We start from the raw sequence: 21,873 nt of genomic DNA on the forward strand, positions 1-21,873 counted from the left end.
TGGTTCTTTGGGCAGCCCGTTTGGGCTTTTCCATACTGTTGGCCAGGCCCACAATTTAAAGGCATCGATTCTTCAGCCTTCTTTACTTATTGTCAAATTTTCATATGCTTACAGAGCAATTGGAAATACCGTGACTTGGATGAGGCGCATGTTGTCCTTTTAACAGAGATCCTTCCTTTTGCAGAGGAGTTTGAACCAAGGGGAGCTGAGCACCTTGTCCACTGTTAAACCAAGAAACCCAACGCACTCATCCAAGTGGGTTTTGACGCTCTAGGACGGGGTGGGATTCGTGGAGATCTCCAAGGCTGTTCATCTCCAAGAGAAGAAACTGCCCCATCTTGCTCCTTTTGAGTGTCTGGTGGGTGCAAACTCCTGGCCTTTGGGTTAGTAGCCCAATGCACAGCCTGCAGCACCACCAGGGCTCGCAGTATCACACAGCACATCAGGCTGTAAACAGGCAGAGTTGCTCTCACCCTGCTGCACTGTCCATGGGAGAAAGGGAAGGACATCATTCCTCTTTTTCCAAAGACTGACCCCTCCTGAAAACATGCCCAAAGCAAATGAGACCAAGTTTCACTGCCCTTGCCTCCTGGTCTCACTTCCTCCACATTTTTTCTGTTGGCAGTCTGTGGGATATTTAGTGTTTTTCTCCAGCATCACAGCTCAAAGTCATTCTTCTGTCATCCTTATTCACTGTCCAACTCTGAGATGCATAGCAAGTGATTAAAAAGACCAGGACTTAGATCAGGTGCACCTTAAGTCTTTACAGTGATATTGTTGCTCTTTGGCACTTTGGAGACATCCTTGACAGAAGGTTTCCCCAATGCAACACATCTTTTCATTTCTTGACTGCTGGTATCAAGGGTACTGACCGTGGATCCAAGCTAGATGGAGTTATTTACAGTTTCAGTCTTTTCTCCATCTATCACATTTCGTAGTATATCCATCCAATGGAAAGCTGCCAGTCAGCAATACAAAAGAATAAACTGCTGATATGTTGTGATTTGAATTAACATCCCTTAAGTTAGCAGCCAATAGCTTAATAATTTGTGTCTTGACAAAAGCCTCGTCTGGTCAAGCCTAAGTACCCTAAGCCTGGAGGGACTTTCTGATTTCTCATAGTTGGAGTGTGTGACCTGGGCCTGCATTGCCTCATATTACCCCATTGGCTATAGGTCCCCCTGGGAAGAGGGCATGACCTTGACTGAGGTGCATCTTCCACTGAGACCACTTCCAGAGGAAGAAGACAGTTCAGGTCTGGCCCAGCAATGGGAATTCATCCTTCAGATTGGAAGGAGAGCTGAGAGGCACACATCCGCTCTGGCCTGGGTTGGCCTTTTCCGACTTGTTTATCTGGCAAACATCTATGCAGGTTTTAAGATTCTGCTCAGGAATCCTAGTATCTCCTCCAGAAAGCCTCTTTTGACCTCCTTCCTCTCAATAGCACAAGCCCTCCTGCCTTTGTACTGGTTGTACCTTCTTCAAACGCCTGTCATTGCCCTGGCGCTCTGCCCAGGCTAACTGTGCTCGACGTCAGGGGCCCTTACAGTGTCATCTGTTACAGTATTGACATCAACACTCTCAATAGGGACCCTGAGTCATTGAGAAAAGACAGGAGGGTGATTAATCCTGCTTCTAGAAGTTTCCATTGGCAAAATTAAAGTAAAAAGTTTAGATGCTTCATCTCTTTGTAACTCTGTTTACATAGTTTCTGTTAAGTCATATACTGCCACCTTCACTCATCTCGTGTGTTTGTGTGTGTGTGTGTGTGTGTGAGAGAGAGAGAGAGAGAGAGAGAGAGAGAGAGAGAGAGAAGGGTCTGGCAAGATGGTCTTGTAAACCTTACCATAAACATACATTTGTTGCTTTCATTCTGAATAAGAGAGAGGTTGAGAGTGGGAGGAGTTCCGACCATGAAGCATGATAGAAGCCTGAAGGGAAGGATCGGGGAGGTGGAGAGGTGGATTGACAGTGACTGTAACGAAGGGTCCAAGCATATGCTGACTGTGAGGACAGCGCAGGCCGGGAAGGTTCAGATTGCGCCTCACCAGGTAGTGATGTGTCCTGATTAACTTGAAGGCCCCTCATGTACATGCGCTTCCTGGGAGAGGTTCCCTTTTCTCCTGAGTTCTGCAGAATGACCGAGCTGGGCGAAGCTTCTTGCTCTGCTGAATGAGTTCTGAACTCTACATCTCTTTTTCTGGGTGTGTTTTCAGAAATTAGTTATTTATACTAAAGAACTTCTCATCTACTCCCTTAAATTAATAGTGATTTTTTACATATTCATTCTCATGTTAGGCTAGGCTATTGTTGTTTACCATTGAGTTGGGACTGATCCATAACTGACCCTCTGATGGGTTTTCAGAGGCAGTTAATGACACAGGAGGAGACTGCCCATCCTTCTCCCATGGAACAGCTGATGGCCTCAAACTGTGTGCCTCTGGGATTGCAGTGCAGCTTCTTGCCACTAGGCCACCATGGATCAATATACCCACTGTTGTTTTACTTGAATCCACAATCAACACCCATGGTTGCAGCAGTCAACAAATAAAATGATGTGCCATCTAGGGCAAATTTTCTGTCAAGGTCCTCTTTAAAGTGCACATGAGCAAGGAAATCAGCTTAAAGACTAAGGTGCATCTGATGGAAGCCATAGGTTTGGCTTCCGTCTTTCTTTGCACCTCCTTCAAGACAAATTTATTTGTTCTCTTAGCAGTCTATGGTGTATATTTAATAATCTTACCCAGCACTGCAATTCAAAGGCATCAATTCTTTCATCATCCTTATTCACTGTCCAGCTCTCACATGCATACAAAGCAATTGAAAATACCATGGTTGGTAGAATTAGGCAGTACAGTCAAGTGGTCAAAATAACAAAGCAGTGTTAGTCACAATAGCAGGAAAATGGAAACAGCCCAAATGCCCATCCAAAGAATGGATTGAGACATTGTGGTACACTCACACTATGGAATACAATTCCATAAAGTACTGCATAACAGGGACAGTCTAGAGAGCATTATGCTGAGTGAACTAAGTCCATCTTACACGGACAAATACTACATAAGGCCATTATTGTATAAACCAAGGAACCACTAGTAGGATGTCTATAAATGTCCAAAAGGAGAAGGAAGCCAGGGCAAGGGAGTGAGAATAGGGAGAGGGCAATCAGTACTATATCTGCATTCAGTAGGCAGATGGGGGGAGCGAAGGAATGGGGAATATCTAATGAGGACCTGAGAAGATGGGGTACTGATAGGCGTAGATCAATGGTAATTGATTTCAGAAAACACAATGTTTGGTTGTAAAAAACCCACAATGTGAGTGAAAGAATGTGTGAAGCACAATACACATGAATGAAACACAATGCGTGTTAATTTTCGTATGCAAATCAATATAAAAGCACATACTAAAAAAAGTATTTTAAAAAAAGAAAAATAAATAGAACACAGATTGCCTGTACTTAAGACATAGCCCTGCCACTTCACTGTGGCTTCGAGGAAACCTGTTTAAGCTCTCTGTGCCTCAGTGTCCCCATCTGACAACTTACAGTCACACAGTAATAGTGGCAGTTGTTAACTGCCCTCAAATGGCCTTATGCTACATGGCCACCTCTTGCACAAGGAGAATAAACCCCTGTCCAATGCTGTGCCATCCCCATGATAAATCACAGATGAAACCAATATATTGTATTGAAAATGCTGCAGTTTTAATTGGTGACTTGAGCTGCTCACCAGCTCTTTCTTCCTCGTTCATCTTAGTTTGGAATATCTGCTGAAATTGCTTTAGCTTCTTAGCAGCATATAACACTCCACCCACACACAGTGGTGACTGTGTGCGAAGTGATCAAAGTCAGGTCCCCCTCCCCCAGAGAAAGTGAGAATTCTGCCACTGGCCCACGTGTGTCCTGTCTTGGTACCTATTCAGGTGGTGTTGCTAGACGCTGACCACTGCTTGCTGATTCCCATGACTCTAGGCTTGGTGCATCCAGTCAATCTCCCAGTTTGACATGATACTATCACAAGGTTCAGCATCACCATCCTTTCGTCCTCTCACCATCAATTCTCTGTATTCATCCAGAAAAATGTAGACCCCGTGTATGCCCAGACGCAGAAGACATTGCTCAAAGAGTGTGGGAGCTGTTTCTCGTCTCTGTCTTAACATCACAGTGTCACAAATTCTCCAGTGGGAGGCAGAACTGTTTTTATACCTTTTCTTTTGAAAACTGTTTTGAGGAACTCTCAAAAGAGAAGGGAGAATGATCTTATGTGCTTCTCACCCCAAAGGTGCTTCTAAAACTGTCACTGAACTGCAAAGAAAAATACACTGATAACCTAACAATCCGATGATGAACAATGGGGCAGAAATGTAATCTGCACCCGCTTTTATTTCAGTCACAGAAGACCTCATTCGACGGAACGCTGAACACAACGACTGCATCATTTTTTCCCTCGAGGAACTCTCCTTACACCAGCAAGAAATAGAAAAACTTGAACATATTGACAAATGGTGCCGGGACTTAAAAATCCTCTACCTGCAGAATAATCTCATTGGAAAAATTGGTGAGTTTCTTTCACAGTTTATATGGGACAACTTGGGAAAATGCAGCGTGATTTTAATTTTTTCCAGTCAATTTTTTGAGTGAAAGTTGACAAATCATATTGGTTTTTCATTCAATTGTTCATTTCTTTATAGACATTTTGTCTTGTAATAATAACAACAACTGTATTTGATGAATGCCATTAATTTGCAGACATTCGACTACATGACTAATGGAACTCTTACTGCAGGTGGCCTTTCCCTGCACCCAGCTGGTTTATGTATTAATTTTGAGGCCCCTCCTTCTCTCTTCCCGGGCCTATGAACTTCAGTGTGGTTTTTACAGAGAGACCTCACTGAAGATGAATTAGATGAGTGTCCACACAGGCCTTACTCAGTGTACTTGCATGGGAAGCATTGTTCTGGGCTTTCCCCCAAGGTGTCAGTCTTCCTATGGGAAAGGGTCTCCACTGAGGTACTCAGAGGAGCCGATCAAGGCAGGGCACACATTCATTGACCTGCTTGTGTAACCTGCTTCTTTCAATGATTTTATTAGGGAAGAGGACATTGTCCAGTCACATGCTACAACTTCATGTCCTTCCAGGTCTCTCAGTGGGATAATAGGTTTATTGGATTACTGAGTGTCATAGATGCATTATTCAACCGCCACCCCAAAATATGTGTCAACTTGACCATGCCATGTTCCCCAGTGCTCTGGCAATGATGCAAAGCTATAATGTAACAATTATATAATGATGTAGTCGGCCTTCACAATGTATCTTATATAATGTGACAGTTACATAATGATGTACTCTCAGCCTTTATAATGCTATCTGATAAAATGTGGCAGTTATATGATGATGTAGTCAACCCTCACAATGTTATCTGATATAACAATTATGTAATGATGTAGTCAGCCTTCATAATGTTATCTGATATAATGTGACAATTATGTAATGATATCATCAACTTTCATGTTCTCTGATATAATGTGCCGGTTATATAATGATGTAGTCAGTCTTCACAATGTTATCTGATATATTGTGACATTATATAATGATATATTCAACCATCACAATGTTTTCTGACACAATGTGAATTATATAATGATATAGTCAACCTTCATAATGTTATCTGATATAATATGTCACTTATGTAATGATGTAGTCATCTCTCACTGTTACCTGAAGTGATTAACCTGAATCTGATATAAGGGGATTAGGATGGCATATTGGTATTGTGGTGGTGTGCTGTTGAGTTAGAATCAACCCATAGCTGACCCTCTAGTCCATTTCAGAGGCAGTTACTTGTCTGGGAGGAGATAGTCCACCCATTTCCCTTGGGGCAATTTTCTGGATTCGAATCTTGTGCCTTTGAGATTGGAACATAACTTCATACTGCTAGGCTACTAAAGCTCCCTAGTGTGGCGTGGGATACTCTTAATCAGATCACACAACACAGAGGTGTTTCCCTGAGATATGGCCTTCATAACCTTTTATAATACAAAAGAACAGAGTAAAAGGGATCTACTTTTACCAAAAAAAGAAGAGCTGGCACTTTAATGTGTCCTTTGAACTGGTGTTCCCAGCTCTGGGAATCTCCTAGAACCAGGAGACACACAGAGAGAAGGCTTTCCTCTAGAACTGGTGGTCTGGCCAGTCTCTTAGACTGTTGGTTAAAGCCCCCCGTGTGCAGTAGAGCTGTTGAGCAGCGATAGATAGATAGATAGATAGATAGATAGATAGATAGATATATAGATAGAGACACTAAATGAAAGGTGGGTGGTTCAAACTCACCCAGCAGCACTGCAGAAGACAGGCCTGGCTATCTGCCTCTGTGACTGTGATAGTCGAGAAAGCCCAAAGGAGCAGTTTTCTATTATGCATAGGGTCATCATGATCTGGAATTGAGGGCAGCGGGCTGTGGTTTGGGTTTCACATAGAAAGGGTGATGTAGAGATTGAGCACGTCTCTGCCGTGCCCTAGATTCTGAGGCCGGTTCTGCCCCATTTATTGTCTACTTATAATGTGCACAAGGCATTGGTCATGGACGGTGGTGAGTGGTTCCAGGAAGTCCGTCCTTGTTTTTGCTGTTGTTTGGACAGAAATGAGAGGTGTTAAAGGAGTCAGTGGGTGAAGAGCAGATTATCAGCACTGTAGCCGGTTTTCTGGAGGATGTCCTTATGTGTGTGGCCTGTGAATTGCTGCTACCTCCTAGAATTAAGCCCGTCCCCCCCCAATCCCAAACAGAGCTCTGTTGAGGACTTGTACTGCCAAACCAAAGGCACGCAGTTCGAATTCACCAGCTGCCATGGAAGAAAGATGGGCAGTCTCCCTCCATGTGACTTACTGCTTTTGAAAATTTGCTAGAGCGTCAGTTATGAGTCGGTTTCGACTTGACAGTACACAACAACGACAATAATAACTTGGCCCATGCAGAGCCTCCCTGACCCAGCTGAGCCCTTGTTTTGAGGGGGGAGGGTTTGTGGAGACCCTGTGCTCTCTCAGCTGGCAGGAGGACCCCAGGAAGCCACAAGACAGGGTGGGACTGAGCAAGGGCAACCAGGTAAGTGCGCCTCTCTCCGCTGGGGAAGACGGTGTGAGAGCAGAGAGATGGGCAACTGACACAGTCAGTCCAACGGAGGAGTTACTGCCACAGACAAGCACAGACGGGGGACCACATGATCCCCACCTTCAGAAGAGCGACAGTGGCTTCCAGGTCAGAGCAGACACGATTTACCAGTAGACAGGCCTGGGTTTGATCTCTTCCTCTGCCACTTGCCTGCAGTGTGAAAGACAGCAAACCAGTTAACTTGTCCGAGTGTGGTTTTGCCATCTGTACACAGTGACTATGCCTGACACGCAGGCTCAGCCTGTGTCCCTGCTCCTGGTGACCTGTGTTTGACAGAGCAGACCTGTGTGCTCCACAAGGTTTCCAGTGGTTGGAGTTTTAGAAGTAGATCGCTGGCCTCTCTTCTGATGCCACATAGGAAGTGGCCCTAAGTGACAGTGGGTGACACAGTTCTTACCCCAGGGTACGCCCAGCCCTCTGCTGCTGTCCGGGTGACTCTGACTCATAGCATCCTTAAAAAGTCCCTTCTACTCTGTCTTACAGAAGAGACTCTTTTTCACAGACACAGACTGCCACATCTTTCTGCTGAAAAACAGATAGTGGTTGAGAGCACATTGCTGTTGTTGGGTCCTGCTGAGTCAAGGACAGCTCAGTGACCCTGTGAACGACAGACCTGAACCGTGTCCTGCCCTGTGCCACCCTCATCGTCTTCAACACATCTGAGCCCATCGACACAATCACTGTTAGTCCATCACGTTGAGCACATTCACCACTTCTGCTGATTCTCTATCTTTTCAAGTATGATGTCCGTTTCCAAGGAATAGCCTCTCCTAGCAACATGTTCAAAGGATGAGAGGCAAAGTATGGGAAGCTTTGTCACCTTTGCCTCCAAAGAGCACTTCGGCTCCACCTTCTCCAAGACATGCCTGTGTGTTCTCGGCCTCCATGGGACATTCAGCACTCCAGCACCACAGGTCAAAGACATCAATTCTTTGTCTTCAACCTTGTTCATTGTCCTGCTCTCAGATCATAACAAGTGATTGAAAAGACAATGGCCGGAATCAGTGCACCTTAGTCTTAGAGCAGATAGTGGACTCCAGGCATCACCTTCAGTTAGCATCTGAGTGCTTATCACAGTGAGCCACCAGGGCTCACTCAGGATGCCTTGTTGTTATTGCTGTTGTTGTTATGTGCCGTCGAGCCGCCTGTGACTCATAGCGACCCTATGTGCAACAGCTCTAAATCCTGCTCTGTCCTGTGCCAATCTCCTTGTCTCTGACACACTTATGCCCGATTACCCCAGTCTCTGAATCAATCCATCTCATCGAGGGTCTTCTTCTCCTGTGCTGTCCCTCCCTCTACCCTCCTAAGCATGACATCCCTCTCAAAGGATTGGTCCCTCTTTGCAACATGTCCAAAGTATGTCAGACAGAGCTTCAGAATCACCCTCTCTAGGACGAAACTGTTTGTTCTCCAGGCAGTCCATGGTATATTCAGTACTCCTCTTCAGCACCACAGCTCAAAGGCATCAACTCTCCTATCATGCCTAGTCACTGTCCAGCTCTCTGACGCACAGCAAGTACTTGCAAAGACCATGGCCTGGATCAGGCACACCTTAGTCTCCAGAATGACATTGTTACTCTTCTGTACTTTGGAGAGGTCTCTGACAGCAGAGTTTCCCAATGCAATTCTCTTTTCATTTCCTGGCTGCTGGTACCAAGAGTGTTGATTGCCTTAGGCTGTTCAAATCAAGGCACAACAGAACAGAGTTGGCAGGAAAAGAGTGGAGTTGCGGGTTGATGAGATAAGGAGTGGATTTCACAGGAGGCCCCAGTCAGCTTCTGAGATGATCTTCAACACCTCCCGGTGAAGGGCGGCAGGTCTCCGAAATGCCTGAAGTGCTGAGGCTGAGTGATGACATGGCCTCTTGCTTCCGGGATGACTGAACACAGGCCCAAGGGTGGTAAGAAAACCTAGACTTTGCATGTTTTTTTGAGGCTTTACTAAAAATCCTCTGCATTTCTTAAGGGAATTATTTTTGGCATGTTTTCCTTTACCAGAAATTAGAACCTCTGGCACATTGTTCAATTACAGAGGCCGCGTTGGAGAAAACCACCAGCTTTCCTGCTTGGGGCATTTGAGATCCATCCTAATTGCACGGCTCTGAAAGAGTTCCTGGAATTTTCATCCCTGCAGCTGGGTCCAGCACAATTGCTAATTAGTAGCATAGCATTTCAGTCCCTTTCAGAGGAAGCTTAGAATTTTGCTTCCAACGTAGTCTTAAATTAAACACTCTTTTAACGCTAATAATGGGACTTTTTTCAGCACCGCTCCACCCAGAGACATGTAGGAGCTTATTTAGCAAGTAGAAGTGTTTCTCCGGGATTCAGACTTGCTCTTGAGCAGTGGAGACAGAAGCTTGCAAACAGGAGCCCTTCCCAAAGTTGAGGTCCCACTTGCGAGAGGCAGATGGGCTGTGAAGAACGGCTGTGCTGGCGTGGACGCACGTGGCCATGAAGACCCTCTAGGTTCTGTTTAGACTTCACCCCAGATCTCCTGAAAGGGAACTTTGAGGGGTGTGCTCCAGAGATTCCTAGTTTTTAATAGCTTCCCCATGAGTGTTAAGCCTGCGTAAGGCTGAGAGCTTCTTGAACTGGGGAAGGGATTCTGCCCACTACAAAGCTGTCCATCTAGTTAAGTCAGTTGGTGAGAACAGCTTCTGGTTGATTTGCTTTAGAGTGATCAGGCACTCTTCTTACCACTCACCTTGTCCTAAACATGTTTACTTAGAAAGGATTTTTCCCCACTCCTGTGTTCAGTCTGGTCCTTGTTATTCTCGAGGAGCAAACTTAGTAGGAAATCGTACAAAGAGTTGGGCTGTCATGAGGATGGTGCCGCCTGACCTCCACTTACTCCGCCAAGGAGCACTGTCTCCATCAGGCAACATCCACAAGACCAAATCCTCATAAGGTCAGAACGGCCTCCATGTCTTCGCACCTGCTTATGCTCATCCCAGCACTGACTCAAAGGCTCTGCTGCTGACCTGCAGTGACCACGGAGATCTCTCAGCCGTACTGTTACGGGGTTCACTAGGGAAATGAACAGGTTACAGTGTAGGCTGGCCGCAGGACACACTGCCTCTACTAAGATAGCTTCCCAGGCGTGCTTACAGGTCTTTGACCTTCACCCTCGATACTTAGATCAGTGTTTAAAAGTTTGTTAGAAAGTTTTTTTGTTGTTGTTGTAGTTGTTGTAGTTGTTGTTGATTGCCTTTGAGTCGAGCATGACTCATAGCGACCCTATGAACAGAAGGCCTGAAGCCCCTCTTTAGTCCTGCCAGTGACTGCATCTCCCCTCAATCCCTCCTCCCTCCCCCACAAGCTTGAGTGGAGGCCCCTGGCTCTGCCTCTGTGAGGCAGCTCTATCTCATGTCTGACTGGCACAGGAATCTCTGGCCCTGAAAGATGCATGCTACATTCTGTGCTGCTGCTTCACGATTCTCGTCTTCTCCTGCTATTCTTGTTCAACGCAAACTTGATGGACAGGAAAACTGACAAATCCCATTACAGTTAGTTTATACACACCCTGTGTTCATGTTCCCACCCCGTCATGTGGAGAAAGGCCAAGCTGATGGCTAGGAAAGTAAACATAGCACCCCAGGAGTATTTCCCAAATAGACAAATTGCTCTCTTTCTTTAAACAAACAAACAAACACAACACTAGAGAAGTCTTCTTGCATTTAAAGAACTATACATATAACAAAGGTCAGAAAGAATCTATTTTGAACAGTATTTAATTATGATCTGGGAATTTTAGCAAACCTGACAGTGTGTTTTTACTAAAGAAGTGTAGAAGAATTCGTATATAGAAGGTCTTCAATTCTCTTGACCATCAAATACCGAGATATTGTCAAGAGAATCACTTAGTATGACTCATAAGTAATATTAATTACTGAGGAAAACAATAGTAATTTATTTAAAAAAATCCTTATTCTTTTTAGAGTCAATCGCCGTTTTGAGAGGCGAATGGTTATGCCTGCCCTATGATAAAAAATAGTAACCCTTGGTGCTGCAAATGCCTCACATGCTTGGCCGCTAGGTTCAACGTTACCCAGAGGATCTCAGAAGAAAGATATGATGCCCTACTTCTTTAAAAATCAGCCACTACAATTTCTCACCATGTGACTGTACCACAATTTATACAGCACTCAGGAGCAACAATTTCAAAAACATTGTATAACACAGGAGAGGCTGAAGAGTGTTATGAGGAGTCAAGTAACTCTGTCTTATAAGGACAAATACTGCATAAGATCATTATTGGCAAAACAAAAGGATAATTAATAAGAGGTATATAAAAGTCCAAAGCAGGGAGGGAAGATGAGGTTAGGGAGCGGGGAAAATTACAGAGTTCGGTTGGGTGGAGGGAGAGGGTGAAGGAATTAGGAAACCTCCATTGGGGACCTGGAAAGGTGGGGTAATAGTGGGCATAGATAGATGATGAATCATTTTATAAAATGCAGCGTATGAGAACGAGCATATGAAACACAGTATGAATGAAGGAATGTGTGAAACACAATGTATATGAATGACACACAATGTATATGAATTTTGTATGAAAACCAGTGTAAAACTAGAAAACAGAAATCAGCCATGGACACAGTCCTTTGGTGTGCAGTTCTACCCGGACACACAAGGGGTTGCCATGAGTCGCCTCATCTTCCCTTCTTCTTTTTGGGATTCTTGGTGTGCATGCCAATGCCATGGTTGCCAGGTGGTAGCCGTGGGCGGACTGGCATCTGCCTGGGTGCCCAAGCTTCTGGTGGCTGAGGGGAGATTGCCACACTCTGGCTGGCTTGGGGCTGAGTGGAGACAGGAGCAGAGACACTTGACGTTAACAGGGATGGAGAAGGAATGGTGCTTCCTAGGCAGCTAGTCTGTTGGCGGGATATAGCTTTGCTAAACCAATTCTGATAACCAGTACGCTCATCCCTGTTTTCTCAGTAACATTTTCACCACCGATTGTTTGTGGGAAAGTATTCTTTATCTTGAGGACCGACACTTTGCATTGTTTTTATGTTTCAGAAAATGTTAGCAAACTCAAGAAACTGGAATATTTGAATTTAGCTTTAAACAACATCGAAAAAATTGAGAATTTGGAAGGTAAGAACTTCCTTCTTGTATCTGATTATGAATTAGAACTGGAATTTTGTATGATATCTGAATAGTGTTGCTTAAGTAATAGATATGTTTTTCAAATGACCACTTTACATCTTTTCTTTATTAATGGTGGTTGTAAAAATAAAAGTACATTTCAGTCATCCTTTCTGAATGCAGCCTCGTCTCCAGAGGTAACCAGTGTTAACATTCAAGGTGCATTTAGAAGGTGGCTCTGTTTCTTTTTGCTTTGTATAAATGAGTCCATTTTATGAAGTAAAACTGTGAAAATTAATGTCTTCCCTGAAGAAATACATCTTATTAGAGAGCTTTTCCTTGTGAACTTGTTTCTCTGTCTTATTCTTTTGATATTTAAGAATGGGATAAAGAGTCCATGATGGGATGATTGGAAATAGATTGAGTTAAGCATTGTTTTCTGGGATGGGCCATTTTTCTTGTTTCTTTGAGTATTGCAATATTTTGTTGAGTATTGGACGTTGGAAAGACTGTAACGCTCAAGTCCTCGGGGAGTCGTTGTTGTAATTGTTGCTCAGTGACTTTCCTGAACTAATTCTGTAGATCACACATTCATTGTGTTGCCGCTTTGGTCTCTGTTGGGTTAGTTTCTAAAATGTTGTGGTTAAGTCAGCTCCAACTCACGGTGACCGTGCAGTTCGTAAAGGAACTGCTCCAGAGCTGCCCGCAGCTGTGCATATTCCTGGAAGCAGATTGCTTCTTCTGTCCCCTGCAAAGCAGCCGGTGAATTTGAACCTCCGTCTCAGTCAACAGCTGAGCCCTCTGACAGTACAGGCCACGTCTTGATAATTCTTTGAGGATGAAGTGTTGAAGGCACTCCGGCTTCTCTGTGCCTTCTGGTGTCTGTTAGGCTGAAGTGAAAATTCTGGTGGTGGTTCTTCAAAACCCCTGCAGAGCTGGTGAGCGAGAGATGAGACTAGAGTGGGTGCAGACCTCATACTGTGCTCTTCATGTACAGAGTCAGCCATTTTTCCTGAGTAAATGCTTCCAAGGCCACGCTAAGTCTTCATTTTACCCCCATGACCTGAGATCGAGGATTCTGACTGTTTTTGTCAGGGTTTTGTTGCTTTTATGAAGGGGAGAATCTTTGGAAATCCTTTCTACTTTCCCAGTTTTCACTAATATCACTTCGCCATTTACAGGTATATGATTATTCATATGGTTAAGTTCAAATCTACTCTTGCTGTTTTTCCTCATTTGTTTTATCTCTTCTTTGTTGCTTTTATCCTCAGTTTCTGCCTTCTTTTGGAATACGAGATTTTTTTTTTAGTGTATGACTTAATTTTATCTAATTTCTTCAGAATTATGATTGAAGTTGTCAATAATTTCATTTTACTTAGATCCACAATTGGTACTTGTATTAGCAGCAGCCAAGAAATCAAAGACATAAAAAAAGAAATTATGAACACATAAAAAAAAAGAAAAAAAAAACGTAAGAAATTGTGTTGTCAACCCAGACACATGTGGCTTGAATCCACCATCTGTTCTGTAAAAGAAAGATGGGCTCTCTCCTCCCGTGAAATTTATGACTCTGGAAACACGCTGTAGGGTCAGGTGTGAGTTGATTGTGACTCAATGGTACCTAACAACAACAGTCAATAAAACAAATAAGTATCTAAAAAAAAAAAAAAAAAGAAATCAAAGACATAAAAAAAATAAATCAAAGACATATTGTATTGAGGGTATCTGCCATCAAGGACCTCTTTAAAATGCTGACGAGCAGGAATGTCAGTTTAAAGACTGTTGTGCCCTTGATCCCAGCCACGGTATCTTCAGTTACTTCCTACCGACGCGATGCTTCCCTGCATTCTTTGGGTGGTGGAACTCCATCTCACATAATCTGGGCATGCTGTCAAAAAGGGCCAGTTCTTAGAAATGAAAAGGTAGAGGCTTGGCAGAAGACAAGAGGACCCTCAACAAGATAGACGGACGTGGTAGCAACGGGCTCAAATACGTCAGAGATCACGTGGATAGTGCAGGGCGGGGCGAGGTGAGGTGCAGAGGTGTTGTCCATGGCACCTGGGCGTCCTTGTTGTCTCAGCCACCTAACGACAACAATTTCTTGTTTTATTAGCGACAATTCCCTGATCATTTTAGTGGGTTGGTGTTTTGTTTTTCATTTTGTTTTTTGAGGGTTTGTAGTTTACTTTTTTAAACCTTAGCTCCTTCAGGAGATATTCCATCACCTTAGGTTTCCAAAGCCCCACAGCCCTGCAAGTGACCCTAACTCATCGCGGCCCTACAGGCCAGGGTACAACTGCCCCATTGTGTTTTCCATGCTGTCTCTTCCGGAAGCAGAGCACCTTGTCCTTCGCCCATGGAGCAGCTTGTAGGTTTGAACCACCAACCTTTTAGTCAGCAGCCGAGTGTGTAACCCTTGAACCTCAGGGTTCCTTCCAATGTTATGTAAGAACTTTTATTAATCTGCCTCTTTTTCTTCCCTTCACCATTGTGCTGCCATTTTTATTTTGCTTTCACATAGGCTGTGGTGGATGGCTACGTTGTTAGTTTTATAAAAGCAGGCTATTATGTCTCATGTTGATCCAAATGACAAGACAAGTTACTTCATGGAGTTCCTTTTCTTTATTCTCTTAATTCTCATACCAATCTACATGATTCCCTGCTATAGTTTTCTCTGATGTTTCTCGTAGTGTTCATTAGCTTGTTGTTGTTTGTTGTTGTTATGTGCCGTCAAGTGACTCCAGTGTAGGGAATCTGCCTTTATTCTCAGACACTTTCAGAGTTTTATGTCCATCCGCAGTGTGTTGAAACTTCTCAAAGGTCTGCTTAGATGAGGCTTTTGTTGTTTTCTTTTGTCTAGATAACTTTTCCACCTGTGTTCTTTGATTGTCTCTAGCTGAATTTTGACCAACAGTCTGGCTCTTCCTTGACTCTTCACTCAGGCCTCCTGTCTATTAGAATGTCTTTGTCTTCTTATTCTAAAGGAGCCTGGTGGTGCAGTGGCTCGAGCCCTTGGCTCTTCCTTGATCCTTCAACTCAGGCCTTCTTTTGGGACGTCTTCGTCTTGTTATTGTAAAGGAGTCTGATGGTGCAGTGGCCCGAGACCTTTGCTGGCCTCTGAGAGATGAGGCGGTCTGCTTGCACAAAGCACAGGCTTGGAAACCCCGTAGGACAATCTCCTGCGTCCTGCAGGGCTGGTGGGAGTCAGAATCCTCAGATACAGCTGGCTTGGCTGGTTGGTCTTGTTGGTCTGCATTCCAGGAGTTCTCTATTTGCCTTCCTGGAAGACAGTTGTTGCTCCCTGCTGTGCTCATTCTAGAGTTTGATCCCTCCACAGTCAACTCCTTATTTTGGCCAGTTGTTCATTCCCAAGAACCTGCTCTTATGCTCTGCCTGCTGCTTGCTTTTCTGAATCTATTGTGACTTTCAAGTGTTTCCTTGGAGGCTCGATTTTGAAGCTCCACATCATTTAGGGCACGTGGCTAGGAGAGATTGGTCCTTGGAGAAGGACATCATGCTTGGAAGGGTGGACGGACAGTGCAGGAGAGGAAGACCCTGGATGAGATGCATTGATCCCGTAACTGGGGCAGTGGCGGTTGGTGTGTCGGAATGAGTGAGACTGGCTCAGGACAGAGAAGGGTTCAGAGCTGCTGTGCATAGGGTCGCTATGCATCACAGGCGACTTAATGGCACATAACAACAATAACATACTATGACAGGTTTGGAAGCAGGAGTGGCTTCCTAAGCAACATCCCTAAACTCTATGAACTTTGATAAACATCCATAGTTGTAGAGGGGCTTCAGGCCTTTTGTTCATAGGGTCGCTATGAGTCATGCTCGACTCGAAGGTGATCAACAACAACTACAACAACATTGTGACTTCACAGTGAGATAGCTCCTTGGTCTCCCTGGAGATTCCTGTTAGAACATATTCTGCCGGATGCTCTTCAGCTTCCAGAACCATCTCTCTTTATCCATGGTCTCCCATGCTGCTTTGCAGCCTTCTTCTTTGTGCTCTGATTTTCCTGGGAGTGCCCAGTGGCCCCTGCTGTCCCCAGCACCCCAGCATGTGGCTGATTCTGAGGCTGTGTGGGCTCCCTTTGCAGTTGCGAGGGCTGGCTCCTTGCCTGCGGGGGCTGCCATGGACTCTGGGAGTGGGTGGCCTGTCGACAGGCCTCGCTTCAGCTTGAGGGGCACAAAGCAGAGGCGTCAAGCTGCTGTGCCACCCCCCTCCCATCTGCCAGTTGCTAAAATAGGAGGACTGAGCTCAGGTTATGGGAGTGGGGGGTGGGGAGGGTTGGGGGTCTACACCTATTGCTTCCCAGGGCAGAAACTCTTATTTCTGTGACCAGCAAGGTTATGCATCACATAAAGATACACGCTAAGTTTTTAATTTGCATCCTCAGAACCTAGACAATCACTCTCATCAAAGCTCGGGCACCACCATCTGGGCCCCAATACAGACCACTCTTTCCATTGTTGGCATCTTTCTACATGAGGAAAGGAGACCCCCGCTCCCTCCCAGCTCTCTCTCGGCAGTGCTCTGAGTGTGTCTTCATCGGACACACAGCATGGCAGAACTCCCTCTATTCCTGCCAGACGTGGCTGGGCAAAGTATCAGAGAAACAATTCAGAAGCCCCTTGGATTCGGAGGTCCAGGGCTCCTTACTGTGAACACTTGATTTTGCGAATCTACCACTAGAGGGCAGCGTCGTCACTATTTTCTGCCTGAGCTGCTTTGAGCCTGGTCCTGGTCCAGCCCAAGCCGCGGATGCAGTGGGCACTGGGTGCTTTGACCATGTCTTTGTGTGCGTTGAAGAGGAGAGAAGAAGGATGTATCTCACCTGCTGGAAAATAAGTCCTTTTCTGTTTAAGTGTTTGAGGTGAGAGGAGGCATGGATGCACGAACCCATCCCATTTCTTTCAGTAAATCCCAGTATCATTTTGAGAGCGGTCACTTTTTTTCTTTTTTTAAAAAATAAGTCCTGAAAAAAGCTAATGTTCTTTTATCCTTTCCTGTTATGGATTTGATCAGGCAAAGTAAAGCTCCTTAGTTTCTTTTGCTGCTGATTTTAAGGTGGTACCTTCTGATTTCTCACTGCCAATTTACTACTCTTCACCTTGGAAGGAAGAAGTCATCTGTGGGAAGGGCTTTGGCTTGATAGAACCACCGCCTTGCTCGTCACTGCCTCGTGCACTAGCTTTAGCACTCGGCAATGATTTTGAGACTCCATCAGTATTCTGCTATTTGTGCAAGTCACACACTTGTAAGCCACAACTTTCTCTTCTCTTCATTTGCTTGTCAATTATTCATTCTACCAAGGGGCGCTGGTGGTGTTGCCTGCAGTAATGCTGCTCTGCTGACCCAGAGACCTCCTGTCTCCTGTGGTTCAAATCCACCAGCACCTTCAAGGGAGAAAGATGGGCAGTCTGCTCCTGTTAGGACTTAACCGCCTCGGCCACAATGGAGGGCTGTGACGAGTTGGAGCTTATTATGCTAGTGTGCTTAGTATGGCCTCACATACTTGGTTTTATTCAATGGATTCCTTAATTTGATGCAGACACTGGCCGGCTGATCTTGCTAAAGTCAGCTTCTGAGTTTTGACATGTCCCTGTCATACGTTCTCTCAGTGTTTCATTGCTTTATGGCACATCAGAATTTTCCAGACTTATCTTACTTTCTCACTCTGTCCATTCAGGGATCAGACATTTTTCTAAGGATCCCTGGCTCCCTTCAGTGGAAAATGCTATTTAGTAATCAGGGCCAGAGAGATCTAACTGCAATCATTGCTTTTGATATATGGCTGTCCCGAGGCCATTACAGTGGACAGAGCTTGTGTTTGAGTGTGTGAGAAGGTGCACCCCTAACTACCAAGCCACCACGGAGACTGAGGAGAGTGAATTCAAGTTCAAGTTGTATTTTCTCAGCTCTTCACTGTCTCCCTAATAAATAGGAGACACACAGCTCTGCTTCTGAGCCTCTGAGCCCTTCCTGTGCACTGCTCAGATGACCGCCGCCCCTCTCCTCCAGCTTCCTTGCTACCTGCAGTTCAGTTCTTGCTGAATTCTCTCTCTCTGTCTCTGTCTCTCTCTCTTCCCCTCCATCCCTTGCCCTTTCTCTCAGGTGACTAGCTGAGGTAAGTTGCATCTCAGTGGTTTTATAAAATGCCTGAAGTGTGGGGACGCTGTCCACTGTTGCCCTCACTCCAGGATGCGTCCAAGTACATGGCAGTTCTCTATAGAGAGCAGACTCCACGTGCTCTTGTAACGAGAGGACCTTTGTGTTCTGATGTAGCAGCTGTTCCAGGAGCAGCTTATTACTGACTTTCTTCCTGCCAGATGTGGACCGAATCCAAACACGAGTCAGCCCAGGGCTGGCAGATCCCTCCTGGCTGGAGACACTGAGGGGTTGACACCAGGACAGATGCAGACAGAAAGATGACTTGAGAGGAAGCCTGTAAGTTGATATCCCTGGAGGAAACCTTCCCAGATAAGCAGTTCTCTCGGGCGGTCTAGTCCACAGGGTGCTCTCTGCTGCTCCCAAGGCTGAGCTCCTGCAGTTTTAATCTGACGGAGGCTCTGAGGGGGACAGACGGCCAGGCCAGTCTCCTCCTGTGCGATTATAGCCCCGGAAATGCAATGGAGGGTTGGCTATGAGCCGACTCCGCTCAGGGGCAGTGAGATGTGAGACAAGCAGTGGCGAGCCCTGGCGGTGGAGTCCACAGTGAGGTGCCTGGTAACCCAGCGACCACAGGGCCTGGCAGTTCAGCCCCACTGCCAGCTCTGTGACAGGAAGACGGGCAGTCCCCTCTGCTTGTCATGTGCAGCCTTGAAACCCGATGGGCAGTTGCTGTCAGCGGTAATGACCGGATAGGTGTTTTCTGAGACAAGCAATGCAACCAGTCAACAGACTTAAAAATCACAACTGTTAAATGCTGTGACGAGCTGTGATGCGCTTTATATTGCCACTGGGATTTTAATATTTTCCCCCCTTTGCTTTGTTTTCTTTTCATTTTTCTCAACAGGATGTGAAGAGCTGACAAAGCTGGATCTCACCATCAATTTCATTGGGGAGCTGAGCAGCATTAAAGCCCTGCAGGGTAACATCCACCTGAGGGAACTCTTCCTCATGGGGAACCCCTGTGCTGACTTCGAGGGCTACCGCCCGTTTGTGGTGGCGACCCTTCAACAACTGAAGGTAGGCTTGCCCGGCTGGAGCACGGCCACAGAGCAGTGGGCAAGAGCGACTGAAGTGACTCTTGACAGGCTCATGGCCGGCCAGGGGTGTGGAATGTCACGAGGGTGGAACATTCCAGAGAATTCAGACAAATTCTTTGTCTGCTCTTACGGCTCCTTTCAAATTGTTTTAATAAATCTTTGCAAAATAAATTATGCCATTTCCGCCTCTATTATTAGGAACATACAGAATTTCACTTGATTATTTCTCAATGGGTTCACATCCTTATTCTGACATACATTCATTATTAATAATAACAAGGTGACGTGTAGGCGAGTGAGGCAGCGACAGCAGAGGATGGAAGGAGCCCTGGTGGTGCACTGGTTAGAGCTCCAGGCTACTCCCTGCAAAGTTTGTGTTTCAAGCCCACCAGCGACTCTTGGGGGGAAAGACGTGGCCGAGCGACTGTGAAAAATCTTCCTTACAGATTGGGGGCAGGGGGGCAGTCCAGCTCTGCTTCTTAGGGTCCATCTGAGTTGGAACCACTTGATGGCGCCCACCACAGTAGACCAGTAGGGGTTAGATGACTGTGCTCTTAGGGAGTTCCCCGGGCTTGGTATGGTTGTTAGGTTCCCATTGAATCGAGTACGACTCACAGCAACCCTGCGAACAAGAGATCTGAACTCTGACCTCTCCTGTGCCAACCTCACAATCTCTGACACACTCAAAGCCATTCTTTGCTGCAGTCACTGTGTCAGTCTACCTGGTCGAGGCACTTCCTCTCCTTCGTCAACCCTCTGCTTTTCCAAGCGTCATGTCCCTCTCCAAGGAATAGGGCCCTCCTGGTAACATGCCTGAAGTGTGTGAGGTGAAGCTGTATCATCTTTGCCTCAAAAGAGCACTCTGGCTGCACCGTCTTCGAGATACATCGGAATCGTGCTGCCAGCCCAGAAGCACGTGGTTTGAATTCACCATCTGCCTCACAAGAGGAAGGTGAACAGTCTCCTGTTCGGTGTACGGTCTCTGAAAACCAGCGGAGAGTCCATCTCTGAAAACCAGCGGAGAGTCCGCTGTGAGTCAGGACCAACTTGAAGGACACACAGTAACTTTGCTGTCATTATTAAGGTTGTAACAGTTATAATTCACTTTCTGTGTCAGTGGCTGTCAGATATGTTAGAACACTTGGCAGGCTCACCAAACCCCAACCGTGGAGCACCTGGGCCCTTTGCACTGACCTCGTATCTGAGAATTGACATTTCCAACAAACTCGCAGATGAGGCTGACATTGCTGGACTGGATTCCTCATTGCAGAGCAATCTCTCTGTTTAGTCTCTTGGTTTTAGCTTCTTGTACCAAAGGCAAAGCCCGAACTCACTGCTGTTGAGTTACTGCAGTGCGTGGCTGTTGTTAGGTGCCGTCAGGTTGACTATGACTCATCATAGCAACCCGATGAACAGAAGATCTGAACGTTGCTCCGTCCTGCACCGTCGTCACGCTCTGATATGCACAGGCCTATTGATACCATCACTGTGTCAGTCCATCTCTTTGAGGGTCTTCCTCTCTGTTTCTGACCCTCCACTTTTCTCAGCATGGTGTCTTTCTGGAAGGACCACATGCCCAAAGTATGAGAGGAAGTTCCTCCATCCTTGTAAATGCATAGCAACTCTATAAAACAGAGCAGGACCCCCCCCAGGCTATCTCGTTATGGAAGTAATTGGCCACATCATTTTCCAGCAGAGGATCTGGTGGTTTAGAACTGCTGACCTTTGTCTAGCAACTGAATTCTTTAACGACTGTCACCAGGACTCCTTCCTTAATTCACTATGCCCACTGAACTAGTGTTTTTGGAGTCTAGCAAGACAGTGATGAGGTCCCTCTCCAGGAGAGTGAACCAGAACTCAGTTGAAGCTCTTGTTCCAGCTGGCACACCTGGTGACCGACCCAGGTAGAACAGGCTCTGTATGTCAGATTCCAGAGGTTCTCCTCACCTTTCACAATGGACTCACAGATTCTCTTTGGGTTAATGTTGATGCTTCTGATTATTTCCTTTCAGAAAAAGATTCCTCAGAATTAACAAATGCGGTCAATAGCAGCCTCTTTATAAACAGCTGGTGCTAGGAGTCATCAAGTCCCCTACGACTCATAGAGACCCGGCGAGCAACAGACGGAAACCTGGCCCTGTCCTCACAGTGTCCACCGTGCACAGGTCCATTGCTGCAGGCACTGTGTTAATCCATCTCTTTGATGGTCTTCCTTTTAAAATGTGTTTATTGGTTTTTTGAAGCTAAAAGGTAAAGGCAATATACAATAAAGGAGAGGTGAGCACAGTGATTCGAGCAGAGGAAGGGCCTGAGAGGAGCTTAGGAGCTAAAGGCCACGGAGGCTGGACTTTACACACGATCCTTCATGAGAGGAATGATGGTGATCTCTGCGTGGATA

At 45.7% G+C, this 21,873-nt stretch overlaps 1 protein-coding gene across 1 annotated transcript in view; it reads left to right on the forward strand.

The window, feature by feature from the left end:
- The first annotated feature begins 1,913 nt into the window (after positions 1 to 1,913).
- The window catches only part of LRRC6 (leucine rich repeat containing 6), a 77,316-nt gene continuing 57,356 nt past the window's right edge, over positions 1,914 to 21,873 (forward strand). Inside the window, exons 1-5 of the mRNA XM_006879454.1 lie at positions 1,914 to 2,051; positions 4,078 to 4,129; positions 4,392 to 4,559; positions 12,189 to 12,266; positions 19,283 to 19,455. Of these exons, the coding sequence (XP_006879516.1) occupies positions 1,914 to 2,051; positions 4,078 to 4,129; positions 4,392 to 4,559; positions 12,189 to 12,266; positions 19,283 to 19,455 (609 nt within the window). The remainder of the gene's footprint in view (positions 2,052 to 4,077; positions 4,130 to 4,391; positions 4,560 to 12,188; positions 12,267 to 19,282; positions 19,456 to 21,873) is intronic.

This window comes from Elephantulus edwardii, unplaced genomic scaffold, assembly GCF_000299155.1.
Source record: "Elephantulus edwardii isolate Elephantulus edwardi_28Jun2011 unplaced genomic scaffold, EleEdw1.0 scaffold00003, whole genome shotgun sequence".
Taxonomy (NCBI): domain Eukaryota; kingdom Metazoa; phylum Chordata; class Mammalia; order Macroscelidea; family Macroscelididae; genus Elephantulus; species Elephantulus edwardii.